This window comes from Sorex araneus, chromosome 4, assembly GCF_027595985.1.
Source record: "Sorex araneus isolate mSorAra2 chromosome 4, mSorAra2.pri, whole genome shotgun sequence".
NCBI classification, from domain to species: domain Eukaryota; kingdom Metazoa; phylum Chordata; class Mammalia; order Eulipotyphla; family Soricidae; genus Sorex; species Sorex araneus.
In genome coordinates this window covers 222,628,690-222,647,044 of record NC_073305.1, presented here as the reverse complement: position 1 = coordinate 222,647,044, position 18,355 = coordinate 222,628,690, and the positions used below count along the sequence as shown (strand labels likewise).

The 18,355-nt window shown below is 57.2% G+C and overlaps 1 protein-coding gene across 2 annotated transcripts in view; it reads left to right on the top strand.

Moving 5' to 3' along the window:
• The window catches only part of RAB11FIP3 (RAB11 family interacting protein 3), a 44,368-nt gene that overhangs the window by 22,124 nt on the left and 3,889 nt on the right, over window positions 1-18,355 (top strand). Inside the window, exons 3-10 of one of the 2 annotated variants that reach the window (XM_004604219.2) lie at window positions 2,840-2,916; window positions 7,835-8,046; window positions 8,785-8,934; window positions 10,307-10,441; window positions 12,827-12,862; window positions 15,128-15,221; window positions 15,778-15,881; window positions 17,637-17,777. In XM_004604219.2, coding sequence (XP_004604276.2) covers window positions 2,840-2,916; window positions 7,835-8,046; window positions 8,785-8,934; window positions 10,307-10,441; window positions 12,827-12,862; window positions 15,128-15,221; window positions 15,778-15,881; window positions 17,637-17,777 — 949 coding nt within the window. The remainder of the gene's footprint in view (window positions 1-2,839; window positions 2,917-7,834; window positions 8,047-8,784; window positions 8,935-10,306; window positions 10,442-12,826; window positions 12,863-15,127; window positions 15,222-15,777; window positions 15,882-17,636; window positions 17,778-18,355) is intronic. The other variant, XM_055134760.1, reaches the window with a different exon arrangement.

The window sequence follows — 18,355 nt, the reverse complement described above, 5'->3', positions numbered from 1 at the left end:
GTCCGCATGACGAGACAGATGCTCATGGAGAAAGTCCACTGGGGCCGGGAGAATAGCTAGAAGGACTGACATGTGTCCTGCAGGCTCCTTGGGCACCACTGGGAGCCACCCTTCAGCTCTGAGCCAGGTGTCGACCCCGAGCACCGTGGCATGTTGCCTGAAAGGAAGAGAATGTGTCTCCAACTACCTCAAAATTGTTTTACTATGACTTTGTTTTTGTTTTGGGGCCACACCTGGCAGTACTCAGGGCTGACTCCTGGCTCTGCAGTCGGGGATCACTCCTGGTGTGCTCTGGGGACCATACAGGATGCCCGGGATCAAACCCTGGTCAGCCACACACAAGACAAGTGCCCTGCCCCCTATATTACTGTTCCAGCTGCTCCTTTTACTTCTTAAAGAGAATATTGATTGAAGAATCCTGTCTATCAAGGGTATAGAAAGAGCATCTCTTGGGGCCAGAGAGATTATAGCAGGTAGGGTGCTTGCTTGCCTTGCACACTGCCGATCTGGGTTCAATCCCACCATCCTATTTGGTCCCCCAGCACTGTCAGTAGTGATTTATAAGTGCAGAGTCAGGAGTAACCCCTGAGCATCTCAGGGTGTAGCCCAAAAACAAACAAAAATAAATAAAATTGTTTCATTGCCATCTATGCCAGGTGGGGCTGGACCACGCCCTGGGCTCAGTGCACCCAGCCACTGTGTCTTAGCTGGTCAACCACACAGGGAGGCCTCAGTTCTGTGTTGCAGTTTTTGGAAGTACAAGTAGGACTAGTAATATCTGATAATAAGAAAGTAGGCCGAAGACAGTGCAGCCTTCACAAGGAGTGTCTGTGGCCTCAGCGTAGGCAGCAGTGGCAGGCCGTCCACCACTGCCCAGAGCTTCTGTCCACAGCATCCTGCCCCTTCTTAGACAAGCACGAGCCACCCTGCCCTTGCCTGCCCTTGGGTAGCTCAGCAGCCCACAGAGTGACACATCCAGGTCCAGCCCAATGGAATCGGGTTTGAAACACTTGCATTAGCTACACTCTAGGGAAAACAGCATAAAGGAGCAGCAATAAAAGTACCTGTGATTCTTTGGCTTTTGGACCACTCCTGGCAGTACTCAGGGTAGCCCTGACTCTGCTTGGGGCACCAAATGTGGTACCAGGAATTCAGCCAGGATGGGCAGTGTGCACAGCAGGTGCCTTAACTCCTGTACTGTCTCTGGCCCAGTAAATCACAAAACAAAACATAAAAGATCCAATCCAATCCAAAGATCTTTGTGATTCTTTGTTGGGTTTTGGGCCACACCTGGTGATTACTTCTGGCTATGCACTCAGGAGTTACTCCTGGTGGTACTCAGGGGACCACGCAGAGGGTCAGGGATTGAACCTGGGTTGGCCTCGTGCAAGGCAAATGCCCTCCCGACAGTCCTGTCTCTCTGGCTCTCAGCCCCGGAAAGCTTTGGCATGTTGGAGGGAGGGCTTGGCATGGCTCAGTCTTCGTAGGAAGCCGGGTCAAGAGAGGTGGCTCAGGGTGCTGGAACACAGCCTTCGCCTGCAGGAGGCCTGGCTTGTGCCCAGAGCAATAGCAGCCCCAGCACTGCTGGGAGCAAACCTGAGCACAGAGCTCAATACACAGCATCACTGGGTATTGCCCAAAGAGCAGCAAAAAAGAAAGTGAGAACTGGAGTTGGTGCATAGAGAGAACGTCGGTCGGGATGCCAGCCCGTGGCTGTGGCAGCTTCCTGATTGGCTCTTTTGGTCCCCACTCGGTGGTGCTCAGGGTTCATTCCTGGCAGGTTCCCCGAGGAACCATACAGGGTGCTGGGGTCTAACCTAGGGCCTCCCTGTGCAAGGCAAGTGCCCTCCTCACTGCTCTCGCTCGGGCCCCCCTGCTTGGATCTTTAAGCACAGACTCTCCCACCCAACTGCAGGGTTGGTCAGATGGTGTCCTCACCAGAGGACAACTGTGATTGTCTCCGTGACAGGGGACAGGTGTGATGTGTGTGTTCCCATGCTGTGGGGGATATACTTTGCAGCCCCCTGTGCTTTCTTGGTGACAGGCCCGTGTCGTGAGCCAGAAGTGACGCTGCTGTGTCACGGAAGGGCAGCTCTTCCTGCAGAGTGACAGCTCCTGCAGGCATATACAGGACATAAGCAAGGAGACGCACCCCAAGGCCAGCGATGAAGCCTCTCACCACCCGCCAGCAGGGCCATGGAGAGAGTCCAGACCCCTGAGCCCCTGCCTGAAATGATCCTGAGCGCAGCTGGGTGTGGCCTAAAGCAAACAAGAGATTTTTTTCTCATAGCTGCTGCTTCCTGAAGCTGTGAACAGTAACAGACCCAATGTCTTGTTCTTATTGTCCTTCTCCTTTCCCTTTTTTTTTTTGGGGGGGGGTGTTTTCTGGGCCTTGCCAGGTGGTGCTCAGGGGCTACTCCCACCCTGATGATCTCATGGGTCACTCCTGGCAGTGCCCAGGGGGTCACTCAGGGTAGTTCACACTCAAGGCTTCTGTATGCAAACCTAAGCTTCAGGTTCCCGAGCAGTTGTATGCCACTTAGGGCTCTGGCCTGGCTCGAGGTTGATTCGGTTTGATCCCGGCACCCTGTATGGTCCCCTGAGCCTGCCAGGAGTGATTCTTGAGTGTGGAGCCAGGAGTAAGCCCTGAGCACAGGGGGTGTGACCCAACAAAAGCAAACAGACAACACCTATGCTACATCCTGCCCAACTCTCTCCAGCTGCCTCTGTGTCTTCGAAATGCTCCTCAGTTCTTTCGGGAAATGAACCTTGGAACCCTGGTGGGGTGTTTCCCCAAGCCCTGCTTTCCCCCTGCTAAGTGCTGCTCTTGTCTCTGCAGATCCCGAAGGCCCACCGGCCCCTGAGGAGGAGCCCCAGGTCTGCCCTGATGAGTTCGACGACTTTGTCACCTATGAGGCAAGTGTTTCCTGGGGGCCAGGAGGGTCCTGAGGAGGTGGTACAGCTCCGACTGCAGCCCTGTGGGGGTCCCCAGGGTCAGCTCTGCAGGAGCAGCTGTGGGATGCGGTGGCCTGGTTCCTTCCTCTGAGTTTGACCAAATTTCCAAGGTTCTGAGCAGTTGTGTTTTTTTGTTTGTTTGTTTGTTTTGGCTTTTTTGGGTCACACCTGGTGATGCACAGGAGTTACTCCTGGCTCATGCACTTAGGAATTACTCCTGGTGGTGCTCAGGGGACCATATGGGATGCCGGGGATCGAACCCGGGTCGGCCGCGTGCAAGGTAAACGCCCTACCTGCTGTGCTATTGCTCCAGCCCCACAGTTGTGTTTTTTGATTTGTTTTTGTTCTAAGGAAATATAGAAAAGCTTGTTGTTTGGCAGCCACCCTGTGATGCTGGCTCTGTTCTCAGGGGTTATTTCTGGGCAGGAGGGGTTGGGGGACCCTTTGGGGTGTCAGGTTTCGAGTCAGCTTGGTAAATGCCTCACCACTCTCTCTCTCTGGCCCTTGTACCTATGTGTGGATGAACATTCCCTCAGAAAGAGGTCCTCGGGACCTGTGACTTCTGAGCTTCTAGAAAGGCTCTCTGAAATTGTCACTGGGATCTGGAGGGATCCCGGGGTGGAGTGGCCCCAGGCAGCCAGGAGAGGGGAGTGTCCCGGGGCTCTTTCCTGCCCGTGACTCTGGAGCAGAGCCTGGGTGCAAGCTGTGTTTCAGGCGTGCTTGGGAGCGGGCTGGGGTCCGTCTGGTCAGTGAGGAGCCCAGGAGGGACTCCCTGATTGTCAGGTGTGGGCCTGTGGGCCCTTAGAGCCTTTCTGGAGAAGGCCAGGAGGGCACTGCTCATGGGTCTCAGTCTTCCAACCGTTTCAGGGGGTTCTTAAAACAGTCGGTTCACTCTCTAGCTTAGCAGTTTCCGTTTTGTGTGTAGAAAAGATGGCGTGGAATTCCGCTGCCCCAACCCCGGCGAAGCCAGGGCTGCCCCTCCATCCTGCTGTGTCCAGCGCCCGCAGGGCTGAACCCTGCAGTGGGGCCCCGCTGGCTTGCCAGGTGCCCACGGTGTCTGCCTGCTCCTTTGATGCTTGGGGTTTTGGGCTTTTAGATGGAGTTGGGCTTTTGCTTTTACGGGCCACACCTGGCAGTGCTCAGGGGCTAGCTCATGGACTTCTCACAGTCCTCTGACTGTCCAGTGTTGCTTTGCACACTGGGGCTCTCACGACACCAGAGAAGTTGCTTCCCTAAAAGGCTCCTGCTGGCCCTTACACTGAGTCCAGGTGTGCTGTGCCCACCTGTCCCTCTGGCGTCTCAGAGGGGGAAAGACCAGGGGAGCAGGCCCGTCGCTCACCTCCCCGTGGGGAAGCTGCCTGCATGGGGCCCAGCGGCAGGGGCGGGAAGAATGGCAGGGGGCACAGGCGCAGAGACGCAGCGTGCCCACAGCCCCTCCCACCACCCGGCCTGGTGCCGAGAGAAAAGTGCCCTGGGCCGGGAGGAAAGCGTGAAGCCATCTGTGTTATCAGCACGATTGGCGACACAGACAAAGCGGCTTTGTGAGGAGCCAGCAAGGACACTCCAGCGCCCACAGGTTAACAGAGCGTGGCTGGGAGCAGGTTAGACTTTCTCCCCCAGAGGGGATGTGCCTGCAAGTTTGCACCCAGGGTTCGCAGCCACCCGGCACCCTGTTGTGTCGCCGGAGACGGCTGGGAACCCGTCCGGGTAGAAGTCTTCAGTGCTTTGGCGGGAGCCTGTCCGACCCCGTGTCCACGTGCCCGGGGGGCCAGGGCTGGCGTCTGACGGTAAGAGGAGGCTGCCCTGCCCACAGTTGGCTTCCCCCGGCCTTTTCTGTCCCCCTCTCCTGTGCCATGCCCGGCCATGTGGGGAGCTGGTCACTGTGCGGTGATGGCCAGCAGGGGAGGCTTTCTCAGATATGCTTTGATTTCCCCAGGAGTTCGTCCTGACTGGTAATTTGTCCAAGTTTTCAAGTAGTGGGTTTCCGGGATTCAGGTCCTGTGTGGGCAGCCGCGGAGGCCCAGCAGACTGGGGCGAGTGTGCTTGTCTCAGATGGATCTTTGCCGCTGTTGAAGGAGTGTAGCCCTGCCTGGGAGTGACCCTGTGTGCAGGGCGCCTTGACAAGTCACAGAGACCCTTGGTGGGAGGCAGCTGGGCAAGGGCCAGTCCTGTCCTTGGCTCTGCTCTGGTGCCCCTGCAGGCTCTCAGCACCTGCACGGCTGACAGGACCCCCCAGCACCCCTCGAGGTTGGTGTGTCTAAGGTCTGGAGCAGGTAAAGGCCCGCACACAGCAGAGCCTTGGTGAGGTGGAGCGTCGCCCGCCTGGCTGCATTAGAGAACAGAGGCCAGCCCTGGCAGGGGAGGCAGAGGTCTGAGTGCTGAGGTCTGGGTTCTCAGGCACGGCTGGTAGTGATCCCCAGCCACTGCTGTGCGTGACGCCTAATCCTCCCCAATAAAGGAGATTGCAGGGGGTGAGAGGGTGCCTCCTGGAGAATTGAATCCATGGGGGGTAGCCCAGAATAAGTGGGCCGGCCCTGACTCAGCCTGTTGGGGTCTCCAGTGACACAGCTGGCAGTATTGAGTGCTATGTGCCAGGGCTCGAACCAGTGTCCACCACTTGCAAGCCACATGCCTTAACTCCTGTACGCTTTGCAGCTCATTTTGTTTTGTCTTGTTTTGTTTTGTGCACACCTGCTCGGTGCCGGACACTGCTCCAGGGAGTCCTTGGGCCTGCGGGGCCAGGATGGACCCTGGGCCTCCTGCATGCACTCTGCCCGGTGGCTGACTCTGCAGCCCTGATTTCATTCCTTCCCTTTCCTGTGTGTGGTGCTGGGGACCCTGCCAGGACTTCTCACACTGAAGCATATGCCCCTTCCCCGGCCTTTTAGGAGCTTCCAGCCAGTCTTTGTTGGTGGTGCCTTCCTGGTGCCCGTGGAGATTCCCGGGCAACCCTTGCCATCTCAGGAGCTTCCTGTGGGGCTTGTCCTGTGATGCTGTGCCCCCGGGGGCCAGCCCTGGGGCCTAGGTCTGCCTGCCTGGGAGAGGGGTGGCCCTGCCTGTTGGAACCGGGATGACGATTTGTGTGTGTCTGGCCCTCTGAGCATAGCTGTTCTGTGTCTGAGCCAGGCAGGGGTCATGCACCTTCCCTGGCAGCTGACTGGTATGCCAGGTGTTGACCTTGGCATCTGTTGGGAAGGAAATGCCAGCTGGTTTTCTAACCTTTTTAATTTTTATTATTTATTTATTTATTTATTTGCTTTTTGGGTCACACCTGGCATTGCACAGGGGTTACTCCTGGCTCTGTACTCAGGAATTGCTCCTGGAGGTGCTCAGGGGACCATATGGGATGCTGGGAATCAAACCTGGGTCGGCCACGTGCAAGGCAAATGCCCTACCCACTGTACTATCACTTCAGCCCCAGTTTCTGCATTTTAATTAAAGTCGAGACCCTGAAGTCAGAAAGAGCCTGCTTCACAGTTCTTTGGTTTCAGGGTCATTAGTGTGACCTATATTTGCTGGGCATTGTTCTGGGGTCTAGTTCCTTGGTGCACTGTGGGAAATCAGGGTCTGACCAGTGAACAAGAGGATTGCAATGACTCTGGGATCACATCATGTCACTCAATTTCATGGTGATAAACTGAGCAGACAAAAAAGATGTCGGTTACTTATGTAAAAGAGCCACATTGCATACATATGAAAGTTCCAGTGTGGACACCTCATGAAGATTGTTTTGTTGGGTTTTATCATGTGATGATAGGATGTGCTCTGTTACAGTTATAGTTGATAAGTAACTTTCAGAATGACTCTCAGGGCTACAGGGATAATTCAGTGGGTAGGGCCCTTGCCTTGCATGCTGTTGAGCAAGATTCGATTCTCTGTACTATATATGGTCCCTGAGCACCACCAGGACAGATCCCTGAGTATAGCCAGGAGTAAGCCTCGAGCACTGCCTGGTGTGACCACAACCATTCTCCCCCCCACACACAGGAAATAATGAACCTGTGGGCTGGAGAGAGAATTCTGGGATCAAGGTGCTTGCCTTGCACAGAGCTGACCCCATTTGATCCCTGACACCACATGGCCCCTGAGCACAGCACTGGGAGCAGTTCCCTACACTATCTGGAGTGGCCCAAATCCTTCCCAACAAAAAATAAATAAAAATGAGTCTAGAGGCCAGCGAGAGCTCAGCACACTATAGCATGTGCTCTGCACCCAGGGGGGCTTCGGTCCTTTGCTGCAGATGTCCCGCACCAGCACTGCCAGAAGTACATGAGCACTACCTGACAGGGCCCAGGAACAAACACTTTTGCTATCCTTTTGGGACCACACCTGGTGGTGCTCAGGGCTTCCACCTGGCTCTGTAGTCAGGGATCACTCCTGGTAGAGTCAGGGGACCATGTGGGATGCCAGGGATTGAACTTCAGTCTGCTGTGAGCAAGGTAAGCATCTACCTGCAACACTGTTGCTCCAGCCCCTCATCCCAGTTCTGAGATATATGAGTGTGTGTATATTATATATATGTGTGTGTGCATATATATACACACACACACACACACATATATATATATATATATATATATATATATATATATATATAAAATTTAAATGGCTCCAGTGGACTGACCGTGTGCTGTCTCTGGTACCACATAGGTCCCTGAGCACCACTGGGAATAACTCCTGAGTACCAGCGTATGGCTCCCTGAATGAAATAAAACTAAAAACTGCCTCAGTTGCATGTTCTGCCCTCAGACCACTTACATCTGACATCTGACCTGTAAGCTCCTGTTTCGGCTGGAGGCAAACGGCCTGTGTGCCCGGCTCGCCCTGGGCTGCCGTGGCCGGGATGAAGCTCTGTGCTGAAACCCGGTGTCTCTCGTAGGCCACTGAGGTGACAGACAGCGCCTACATGGGCTCCGAGAGCACGTACAGTGAGTGTGAGACCTTCACCGACGAGGACACCAGCACCCTGGTGCACCCCGAGCTGCACCCCGAAGGGGACGCGGACAGCACGGGTGGCTCGGCCGTGGCCTCAGAGTGCCTGGACGGCGTGGAGGATCCCGGCCACGGTGCCCTGTTGCTGCTCCCGGGCAGGTCAGTGCACCAGTGCCTGTGGGTGGGCGGTGGTGGGCACCAGCCTGTGGAAAGCACAGCCCCACGGCCGATTGTGTCGGGCACAGCTGACCCTGTCGGGGAGGTGCTGCTTCCTGCCATGGCTGTCAGCGTCACACGCGCCAAGACCCAGAGGGTCTGAGGTGTTCTGCAGGATGGGCCTGAGGCACCGCAGCTGCCCAGCTGTGGGCTCTGCATCTGGAGGGTGCCCGGTACAGATCTCCATCACCAATATGCAAAGTGAACACCAGACTTCAGAGACAGCTAAAGAAAAAAATGTAAAAAAAAAATCTCTTTCTAGGGGGCTGAAGCGATAGCACAGCGGGTAGGGCATTTGCCTTGCACGCGACTGACCTGAGTTCGATTCCCAGCATCCCATATGGTCCCCTGAGCACCAGGAGTAGTTCCTGAGTGTAGAGCCAGGAGTAAACCCTGTGCATTGCTGGGTATGACCCAAAAAGCAAAATAAAATAATAATAATAATAATAATAATAATAATAATCTCCTTCTAGAAATGCTGCTTCAGTCCATTGGGCCAAGTGGCATGTATTATGAAAATCAAGGCCAGGAGCATTGTGCTTGGTTTCTCACAGCTGAGCGTGCTCTTCAGCCGCCAGGCTCTCGGTGGATGGTAGAAAGCAGAGCCACAGAGCACCCTTGCCGCAGGGCCAGGAGAGCTGGCCCACCTGTGACAGCAGGCGCCCTGCGTTACCTCCACAGATCCCTCCTGCACAGCCAGGCCGTCGTCACGGTGATTGGGGGTGAGGAGCACTTTGAGGACTACGGAGAGGGCGGCGAGGGAGAGCTGTCCGCGGAGGCGCTCTGCAATGGGGAGCAGGCATGCAGCGGCCCCGCCTTCCTCACGCCCAGGTGAGCCGCACCCCGAGACATGCGCTTCCGCTTCCTTCGCCGCCTGTCAGTGGCTGAGAGTGGTGGCGTCAGACAAACGTTGGAGTCCTATTTCACCCCTGAACAAAAGCTCCCTCACCCGCTGGTGTCCTGTTCTGGCGGCCTCGGCCATGTGTGGGAACGGCATCTTCCCAGGGTCCTTCCTGCTGGGGAGCCTGGATGTCAGTCTCTGTTTTGCTGAGAGGGCGATAGTGCAGCAGGTGAGGCGGCTGGCCTTGCACGCGTCTCAGTCAGCGTTGATCTCTGCACCCCGTGCTGTCCTCCAAGCCCCTCCCGGACTGAGCCCTGAGCACACACAGGGTAGGGCCTCCCAACCAAAGTAAACTAAAAGAAGCTTAAAGGGTATTGTCTTCTACTCAGTTTTCTTTCTGTTTGTTCTGGGCAGCACCCAGAGGTGCTCGTGCCATTCCCAACATCTTAAGGGTGCTCCTGCAGTGTCCGCACGGGCCTTTCTTCCTGTAGTACTGTCCCTCAGCTCTGTCTGCATGTCTTTATTGAGGGCCACTGGTGTTGGTGCTAGGGATCCGACCTCGGGCTCTCACATGCTCCAGGCCTCTGTCTGAACTGTCTCTCCAGCCCGACACTGAGTTCGATGTCACCCTTCAGGCCTTATTCTTCCATTGAAAGTTGGGACCATTTTACCAAGCTCCCCAGACTGCCTGGGAAGTTCTGGCTTTGAGAAGCTGAGCTGTGATACTTGTTTGGGGAGTCCCCGCTCTTGGAGCTCGGCGGGAGATCAGCCCCAGCAGTGAGCCCGAGTACGCCGTGTCCTTTGCCCGGGGCTTCCTTCCAGGGTCAGGAGGAGCTGGCCCCTGTTCCCCTTCCCTTCTCACCTCGTGGGGTGAGGGGCCTGGCCGGGTGTGGAAGGGTGCCGTCTGTGCCCCGTGGCCTTGGCATCTCAGCATGGGCCTGCCCCATCTTGCGCTGATGTTTACACTATCTCCCATCTCAAGTGTGACTTTCATGTGGCAGTTGGTGTTTCCCTTTGACCTTCCTTGAAATTGAACTTTCAAAACCTAGCGGCTCCCGGTGCCCCGAGAGGCAGATGTCAGGTGCAGCCCCCACAGGGAGACCTGGGAATTCAGAGGGACCACTTCACTTGTCTCGAGCCTGGAAATGGCACGTCTTGCTGATGGCCGGTGTGTAGCTGTGGCCCTGGGGAGGCCCCAGAGGCGAGGTGCACCCGGAAGGTGCCGCAGATGTTCCTGCTGACTCTCCCACCTGTCCCTGAAGCACTGATGGGCAAGTGTTCGGGGTGGGCTCTGGGGTCTTCTCTGCCAGCTGTCTGTAACTACGCTCCCTCTCTCCTGAACTGACACTTCTGTCTCTCTAGCGCCGACCCACTTGCCACAAAGCTGCACGGCATCCTTGCTGATGAGGCGTTTGAGTTTTATTGTAGCCAGTGCTACAAACAAATCAACCGCCTAGAGGACCTTTCTGCTCGCCTGAATGACCTTGAGATGAATAGGTAATTGAGGCCCTGCCCTGCATGCACGAAGCCTGGGTTGGTGCACGCAGCCTCCTCTGCATGTGGCCTGCCAGCTGCTCCTGCGCTGCCTTGAACCCCTTCCTGGCCCAGGAAGGCCCGCATGCACAAGGGTCCTGGGAAAGCAGCCTCCTCCATGTCACTTGGGGGCTCCTCGGTCAGGAAGACTTGGCTTATGAACATGAGCGCTCTGGCCGGGCAGCCTCTCCTGAGCGCCTTGGACCCGCCAGCAGGAGATCCTGCTCCGCACCCAGTTCACCAGGTGCCCCTGGCAGTCTGCTCTCTTGCTCCTCTCCACTCCTGCTTCTGTTTGCTGTGGGTCTACCTGATGCCCAAGGCCCAGCCCCAGGCAGCCCCTGTGACCGGCCGCCCTAGAGAGAGCAGCTTCTGGGAAGTTCACATACATTGGCTCAGGGTGACCCAGCCCCGAGTGGCTCCCTCCAGGGCTTATACAGGGGGCAGGGGGTGGGGGACACAGCCTGCTCTCACACCAGGTGGGAATGACGGGCATGAACTGACACAGGGTGGCATCCTGTAGAAGGGGCCTCAGGCCTGAGAGGTCACAGCAGTAGGAGGACGGTGACCTCTAGGGGCTCTGCGTTTCTCAGAGGAACACCTTCAGAATCTGCAGCGCTCCAACCGTACCTTCCACGCGGGCCTCAGGGCCCCTCAGGCCTGCTGAGAGCACCTAGTTCAGAACTGTGAGTGCATTTCACTCGTGGCTGCCGCTCCTTCTGGGTGCTGCTTAACAGAGGTGGGGGCCCACTGGCACCCCGGCCATCTAGCACCCTCAGATGCACCCTGGAGATGCACTTTAGGCCTTCCAGGGAGACCTGGGAAGCCGTGGCCACTGGCTGTTTTCAGAGAACAGTTTCCTCGGGCTCGTGCATGTTGGGTCAGGTGCTTGCTCTTCCCCACCTTGGTCTGGCCGTGCACATACACCCCGTCTCTGGAACTCCTAGTGGACAGGAGAGCCTGACCACCCTGGACGTGCCGCCACATACCCAGAACTGCCTGTCTCTGAGAGACGTGGCCGGGCTGCGTTCGTCCTCTCTGTCTTGGGCGTGGACACCCCTCAGCACTCAGTCAGGAGATCAGAGTCTTGCCTGATGGGTTCTGTGGAGTTGTTTTGAAATGAAGCCTGTTTGGACTCAGCTTGTGGCTGATCAGAGGTATCTCAGTCCTGACCCTGTGTGAAAGCTGACGTCAGATATGGCAGCTCCTGGGGAACCGCAGGACAGGCTGGTAGCTCTCGTTGCTCCCAGGTACCCAGATACCTCTGCGAGAACGTTCACTTGTAGAAACTAAGAGCTGATTCTGAGTTCACTCCCCAGCTCTGTGGTCCTGAGCTCTGGTGGAGGAGGAGTGGGAGGAGGAGAGCAGGTAAGTGTGGAAACCAGGGCTTTCTGCTGGTCAGGATGACCACACATGCCCCAGAACAGAGACCGCTGGGTGCCAGGAGCTGTAATGAGCTTAGAGTCGGGAGCATGGCTGGGCAGCACTGTGAATGTTGGGTCTCAGGGCTCCCCGTCCCGGCTCTTCTCGGGGTCTTTCTGATACTCACTGAGAAAGCTGCTGTCTCTTCCCTCGGGGGTCAGAAAGCTTCCCAGTGCTCGCTGGCAACAGATCTGCCAGGAGAGGCACCAGTGTTGATGGCAGCACCCTTGGGAGCAAGCCTTTCCACCGCCCTGCTGAGCCTGGCCTGTCCCTGAGCAAGGAGAGAGGAATCCAGACGAGCAACAACTTACATTTCTTCTCAGATCTTTCTACCAGGCCAAAGAGTATCAGAGGTGTATTTTGATCTGCTTGGCTAGTCAGTGCTCAGTACTGATCCTCTCGGGCTTGGACCCGAGTCTTCCTGTAGGCAGACTAAATCAGCACTTACCTTGTGCTTTAGTGGGCGAGAAGGGAAATACGGCCTTGGCCAGTACCTGTTCCAGACAGTGAGTGACTGTGGCTCCCTGAGTGGGCCGGGAAAGTCTTCCCAGCTCCCTTCCAGTTGGGACTTTGGAACATGAAGAACTTCCTGCACAGATGCCACATGTAGGCACTCTAGCCCAGGCGTCCAGAGGGTGAATTTTTCTCTGAAACCATCCGCGGCCAGACCCTGACTGATGATGTGGCACAGTGCAGCCAACCGTGGCCATCTCTTGCCACCTCCCTGGAATGTCTCGGGGGAGCACAGTGACCCTTGAGCCTGGACAGACCCGTGGGTAACTGCAGCCGTTTTGTGCAGAGTTGGCTGGGAGTGGACTGCATGCTACGTGCTGGCCCCGGAGCTCCTGGGCCTGAGTTCCCGTCACCTGTTCCTGCCCATCTCTGACACACTCTCCCTGTTCTTGTTTTGTTTGTTTTGGTTGCACACAGCCCGACGAAGAGGCTCTCCAGCAAGAAGGTGGCCAGGTAGGCATGACCGTGGTTATTTCCCAGCCCGAGACTCTGTGGGTACCACTGATTCGTCTGGGAAAACGTTCCCATTGTCCTTAAAACAGTGAAGTTATTGTGATTTAGGGTTAAAAATAATCTGAAGGCGGGGCTGGAGCAATAGCACAGCGGGTAGGGCATTTGCCTTGCACGCGGCCGACCCATATGGTTCCCTGAGCACCGCCAGGAGTGATTCCTGAGTGCAGAGCCAGGAGTAACCCCTGTGCATCGCCAGGTGTGACCCAAAAAGCAAATAATAATAATAAAATAATAATAACAATCATCATCATCATCATCATCATCTCAAGGGCTGCAGACATAGTGCAGGAATCCAGGTGTTTTCCTTGCCTGTGGCCAACCCCAGTCAGTCCCTGTACCACATACCAAGAGTGACCTCTGAGTGCAGAAGTCCTGACTGTGACCCAAATTGCCTCCAAAATAACCATTTGAGGGGATGTTATAGAAAGAATCACCAATTGTGTGCTGGAGCCCACTCTTACCGCTTGGAGGTCTGTGTGGAGAGCTTAAGGCCTTTTCCCTCCCACACTGAGTCCCCATCACAGCCTCTGGAAGGGCCAGTGTCCAGGCTTTGGGATAGCCCGCTGGCACAGCGAGTCAGGGAGGCGAGGGCCGAGCTCTGAGAAGCAGCTCCTGAGCACCTTTCCTCACCAGGTAACAGTGCGCGTGCTCCTATCCTGTGTCCTCACGCTCCCACGGGATGCACAGCTCGTGTCACTGGCTTCCTTCCCCGCATGCCCATGTAGCCTTCCTGGGGTCCCTGGCTTCCCTCCTGCCCCATCCTGAGTGGCCCAGCCTGGAGGTCACTGCCTGGCCCTGTGCTTGTCTGTGCTCCCTGTGTTCATGTGCTGTGAGTACCTCAGCACCTCTGCACCTGCCTCTGAAGAAGCACATCAGGAGACAAGCTTCCAGCTGTGCTGGAGGCTCACAACCTGGGTAGGGTTTAGCATGTGGGCTCAGAAGCAGTTTCCTGGAGAGGAGAGTTGCTCAGGGCCCAGGGAATCAGTGCTTCTTGCTTTTGTGCCCTTGGGAGAATTCTGGGTGTTCTTGTTCTTCCCTGGGATGTTCTCATACTCCCTGTGGTCAGAAATTTTACGAGTGCTTCTTTCTTATCAGTTTTTTTTTTTGTTCCCCTTAGAATATTTCTGGGAGAGGGCCCGAGTGGTAGCACGGTGGGTAGGGTGCTCGCCTTGCGTCTGGCTGAGCCTCCCTGGATCGCAGACACTCCTTGTGGTTCCTGATCTCTGACAGGGGTATGTCCTGAGCACCACTGGGTAGAGCTCCAGAGCTAAACGAGACCAAAAGAACATTTCTGGGAGGGAAAACTGAGAATGTACATGCTCTGCTAGGAAGCAAGTAGAACTTGCTTGTTTTGATGAGTGTGTAGAAAGCTTCCGCCTGATTATATGGGGGCTGTTCCTGGCGGTGCTCTGGTGACTGCGTGCCTGGGATTGGCCCTGGGCTCCTGCAGGTGAGACGTGCGTCTCCCTTCCTGACGGCGTCCTCCTAGATTCTTGCATGCTGTCCTCAGCAGCGCTGTTGGGTGGCGTATAGCCGCAGACCTCGTTTAAGAGGCAGGCTGGACGGGGGCCAGGCAGGGCTGCTTCCCCAGAGCACATCTCTGAGGCGCGCTGTCTGGAGGTGCAGGGGTAGGGCTGTGCAGACGAGCCGTCCCTGCGGCCCAGTGTCCTGCGGGTTCACGTTTGCACAGCGGCTATGGAGGGGAGGAGGGGCTCTGGGAAGGAAGCCCCAAGGACTTCGCAGGCTCCCCGCCCCAGGCCAGACCACTGGGCCGGGCAGTGCTTGGCGTGACCCACAGGTCCGGGGACACCCCTGCTCCCCTCTCTGATATGATTGCCCAGGAGCCTGGGGAAGATCAGATGCTCTGGAGGCAGATGGGGCTGGGGCTGGAGCCTAGTGGGGGTGACGCCTGAGTGTGGGCCTGGGCCCCCCCCACACCCCCAGGCAGAGCTGCCATGGGCAGACCTAGGCCCAGGGCAGTGAAGACGTGGTCACGGGCCTCCAGGTGTTTTATTGCCCCAGTACAAAGTGCCCCACTACCTGGTGAGGAGGAGGCTCCAAAGGGCAGCAGGGCAGCAGACCCGACTGTCCAGCGTGGCCTGTCCTGCATCTTATGTGGGAAGAGCCGACCTTCCACTGCTTCTCCACTGTCCTCTGTGCTCTGCTCAAGACCCTGCTCTGGGGGCTTCTGTTTCTCCTCCTCAGGCACCTGCTCCAGTCCGGGGCCCTGAGCATGGAGGCCCTGCAGGCCCCGCCCTCAGAGCCCGAGGAGGACCTGGACGAGGACATTGCCGACAAGGTAGCCTGGTGCGGGAGGGGACTCTGCAGGGGGAGGGCTGTGGCATTTTGGGCGTTCTCTGCCAGGCTGACAGTGTGGGGGTGTGAGGGAGGTGTGTCCTTGAAAGTCAGCAGGGGGCACCATGCCACCTTCCTGACCTCCTACAGAAGGGGCAATGGGGCTGTCAGGAGCCGTGTCGGGGTCAGTGGGGCAGTTACGGGCTGGTGGGGGGGCACCGTCCTTCCCCGTCAGGCTGCTCAGAAGGAAGGGGTGTGCATCCTCCGCCTCCTCACACCTCATCCTGCACCCTGGCGCTGTGGTGCCCTCACGGCCGCTCCCCTCTGCCCCTGTGTGAGTGGCTCCGCCTCAGGAGCCCCCGCACACTAGCCAAGGGGAACCCTGTGTGTGGGGCCCGCAGCCCTCCTTCCCTGCACCAGTGCTGACCCCACAGGCCTCCAGGCCCTGGGGGATGGAGGGAGGCCTTGGGGCACGGGGTGGCGGGCATGGCCTCCACACACCAGGCTTGCTTGGGAGTGTAGACGGTCCCCCTGGAGGCTCACCAGCGTCTGTTCCCCAGGTTGTCTTCCTGGAGAAGCGGGTGTCTGAGCTGGAGAGGGACACGGCTGCCAACGGGGAGCAGCACAGTCGGCTACGGCAGGAGAACCTGCAGCTGGTGCACAGGTGAGCGGCACCCTTGGTGAAGGGGCCCTGCAGGCAGTCCTGGCCTCGTGCGGAGAGGGCCCCTGGGACCGAGGCTGCTCTCAGGGGGCTGTGCCAGACAGGCGCCACCCTGGCAGACTGCAGCAGTGGGCAGCCTTACACTGAGGGCAGCCACCGAAACAGGGAAAGGGGCTGCTCCGCCTGAAGCCCAGAGAGTGTGAGGGTGGTGAGGACGGTTGGCCCCGCGGTGGCTTCTCCCCCAGCCTACTGGTTTACAATCTGGTCGTGGAGGGGTCCTGTGGGATTTCTGGAGAGACCCGAGGGGCCTTATCAGCATCTGAGTGTGGGTGCAGAGTCCGTGTTCCTTGCTACCCTCCCTCTTGCCTCCTGTGGATTCCTGTGTTGTGGAATTTTCATGGCATTCTCCCAAATACATGTGTGTGGGTGGTTACGTGTGCAGTATATATGTTCAGGTGTGTGGTCTGCATGTACATGTGTGTATGTATACATGTGTGTGTGGTACCAGAAGTCAAACTGAGGCCTCAGAAATGCTGGGAGGTACCTGCCCTGAGCAGTGTCCCCCGGGGTCCCCCAGCCTTCCGGGGTCCCCCATTCCTTTTGTTCCTGCAGCTTCCTGCCCAGACGACCTCCCTGGTAGTGGTCTGGGAAAAGGCACAAAGGCACCTTCTCTGTGACTCTGGGTCTGGGTGGGCTGGGCATGGTCCCCCACGGACCTGCAGCTGTGCCTTTGGGCCCTCATGCCACACGGGCAACCCAGGCCCCAGGGAACTGCCTTGTCCGTGGTGTGACATGTTGCGGTTCCCTGGCATGGCTTTTCACTCCCCCAGTTCTTCCATTTTCTTGTTGGTCGGGAGTCAGCCCTCCCCCTCCCCTTTCCCACTCTCTGGTTTGGGATTTTTCCTGTGTAAGAGCCTTCACTTCTCTCCTCTTGCACTTCCACTGAGTTGTAAACCGGCTCAGTTTCACCTTTGGAGTGCGTCTGACAGCCCAGCCTTCCCTGACCTCTACTCCTGCCCTCTGTGCTGCCCTGTGAGCCTGCTGGCTCCTGCAGATGCAAGCTCTTTCTGTCGGTTTGGTGCTTGCTTCCAGGCATACCTGAGAGTTCCCTGGAGCTGCTGGCTTGGTGCTAGGGACCATCTGTTCCCAGGTTTGATCCCAGGGCTCCCGCATGTAGACCTTGTGCTTGAGCCTTTTGTGGCACCTCTTTGATCATAGGATTCTTTGGAGATTTTGCTTTAGCCACTTTCCTTGGGGCCAGAGATAGCACTAGAGGGAAGGCATCTTGCATGCGGCTGCAGCAGCTGTGACCTTGTTAAATCTCTGGCACTACAAAGGGTTCTCTGAACACAGAGCCAGGAGTTGCCCCTGAGCCTGCTGGTATGGTCCAAACCCCAAATCAGACAGTTTCCCTGTGGTTTTGGGGGTCACTGGGCCCCTTCACACCTAATCAGGAGGCCCCAGGCAGTGTGCCTTGGTGCAGGCCCTGGTGTGCATGGGTCCAACATAGTACCATTATCTGGGTGGGCAGTACCTGTACCCTGAATGTCCCTTTGTTCTCATCTCTCGGCGTCACCAGCCCTTATTACAGCTGTGGAATGACCTGGGTGGGGCTGCTCTGTCAGTGCAGGGTGCCTCGGGGTTGCCTGTCCACCTCACAGGGAGGCCCCACCCAGGAACCTGGGGCCCTGGCCGAGCTCTGGGGGAGTCTGCCGTCCTGAACCTGGGACCACTCCTCTCCGCCCCGTCCCTCCTCAGAGCCAATGCGTTGGAAGAACAGCTGAAGGAGCAGGAGCTGCGAGCCTGTGAGACAGTCCTGGAGGAGGCACGGAGGCAGCGGGAGCTGCTGAGCAGGATGGAGAGAGAGAAGAGCATCGAGGTGGAGAATCTGCAGGCCAGGTGGGTCTGGGGCTCACTGCAGCGGGGGTTTGCAGGGCAGACAGCAAGAGGCGCCTGCAGGAACCAGTCCAGCCACCTGGAGGGGACACTGAAGTATGAGATCCCCAGTGATCACCTTAACGGCGACGCTGAGGACAAGCAGGCACCACGCTACAGCTCAGGCTCGGTGAGCCTGTGGCTGCGAGCCCAGTGACCCTCACGGTCATCACAGCAGCAGGGAAAGGAAACGTGGTGGTAAGAGGGCCAGAGAGAGCACAGCGGGGTCTGAACTCTCGCCCTTGGGCCCCCAGGACCACTAGGGATGATCCAAAAAGTTAAATACATGGTGCAGGTGAGCATAGAATGGATGTGCGTGGCATGTGTGGGCCCTGGGTGCAGACCCAGCATCAAAAATAGGGACAGGGGCCGGAGCAATAGCACAGCCGGGAGGGGTTTGCCTTGGCATGCAGCTGACTCAGGTTTGATCCCTGGCCTCCCATATGGGCCCTGAGCACCACCAGGAGTAATTCCTGAGTGTAGAGCCAGGAGTAACCCCTGAGCATCACAAGGTGTAAACCAAAAAGCCAGAAAAAAAAGAA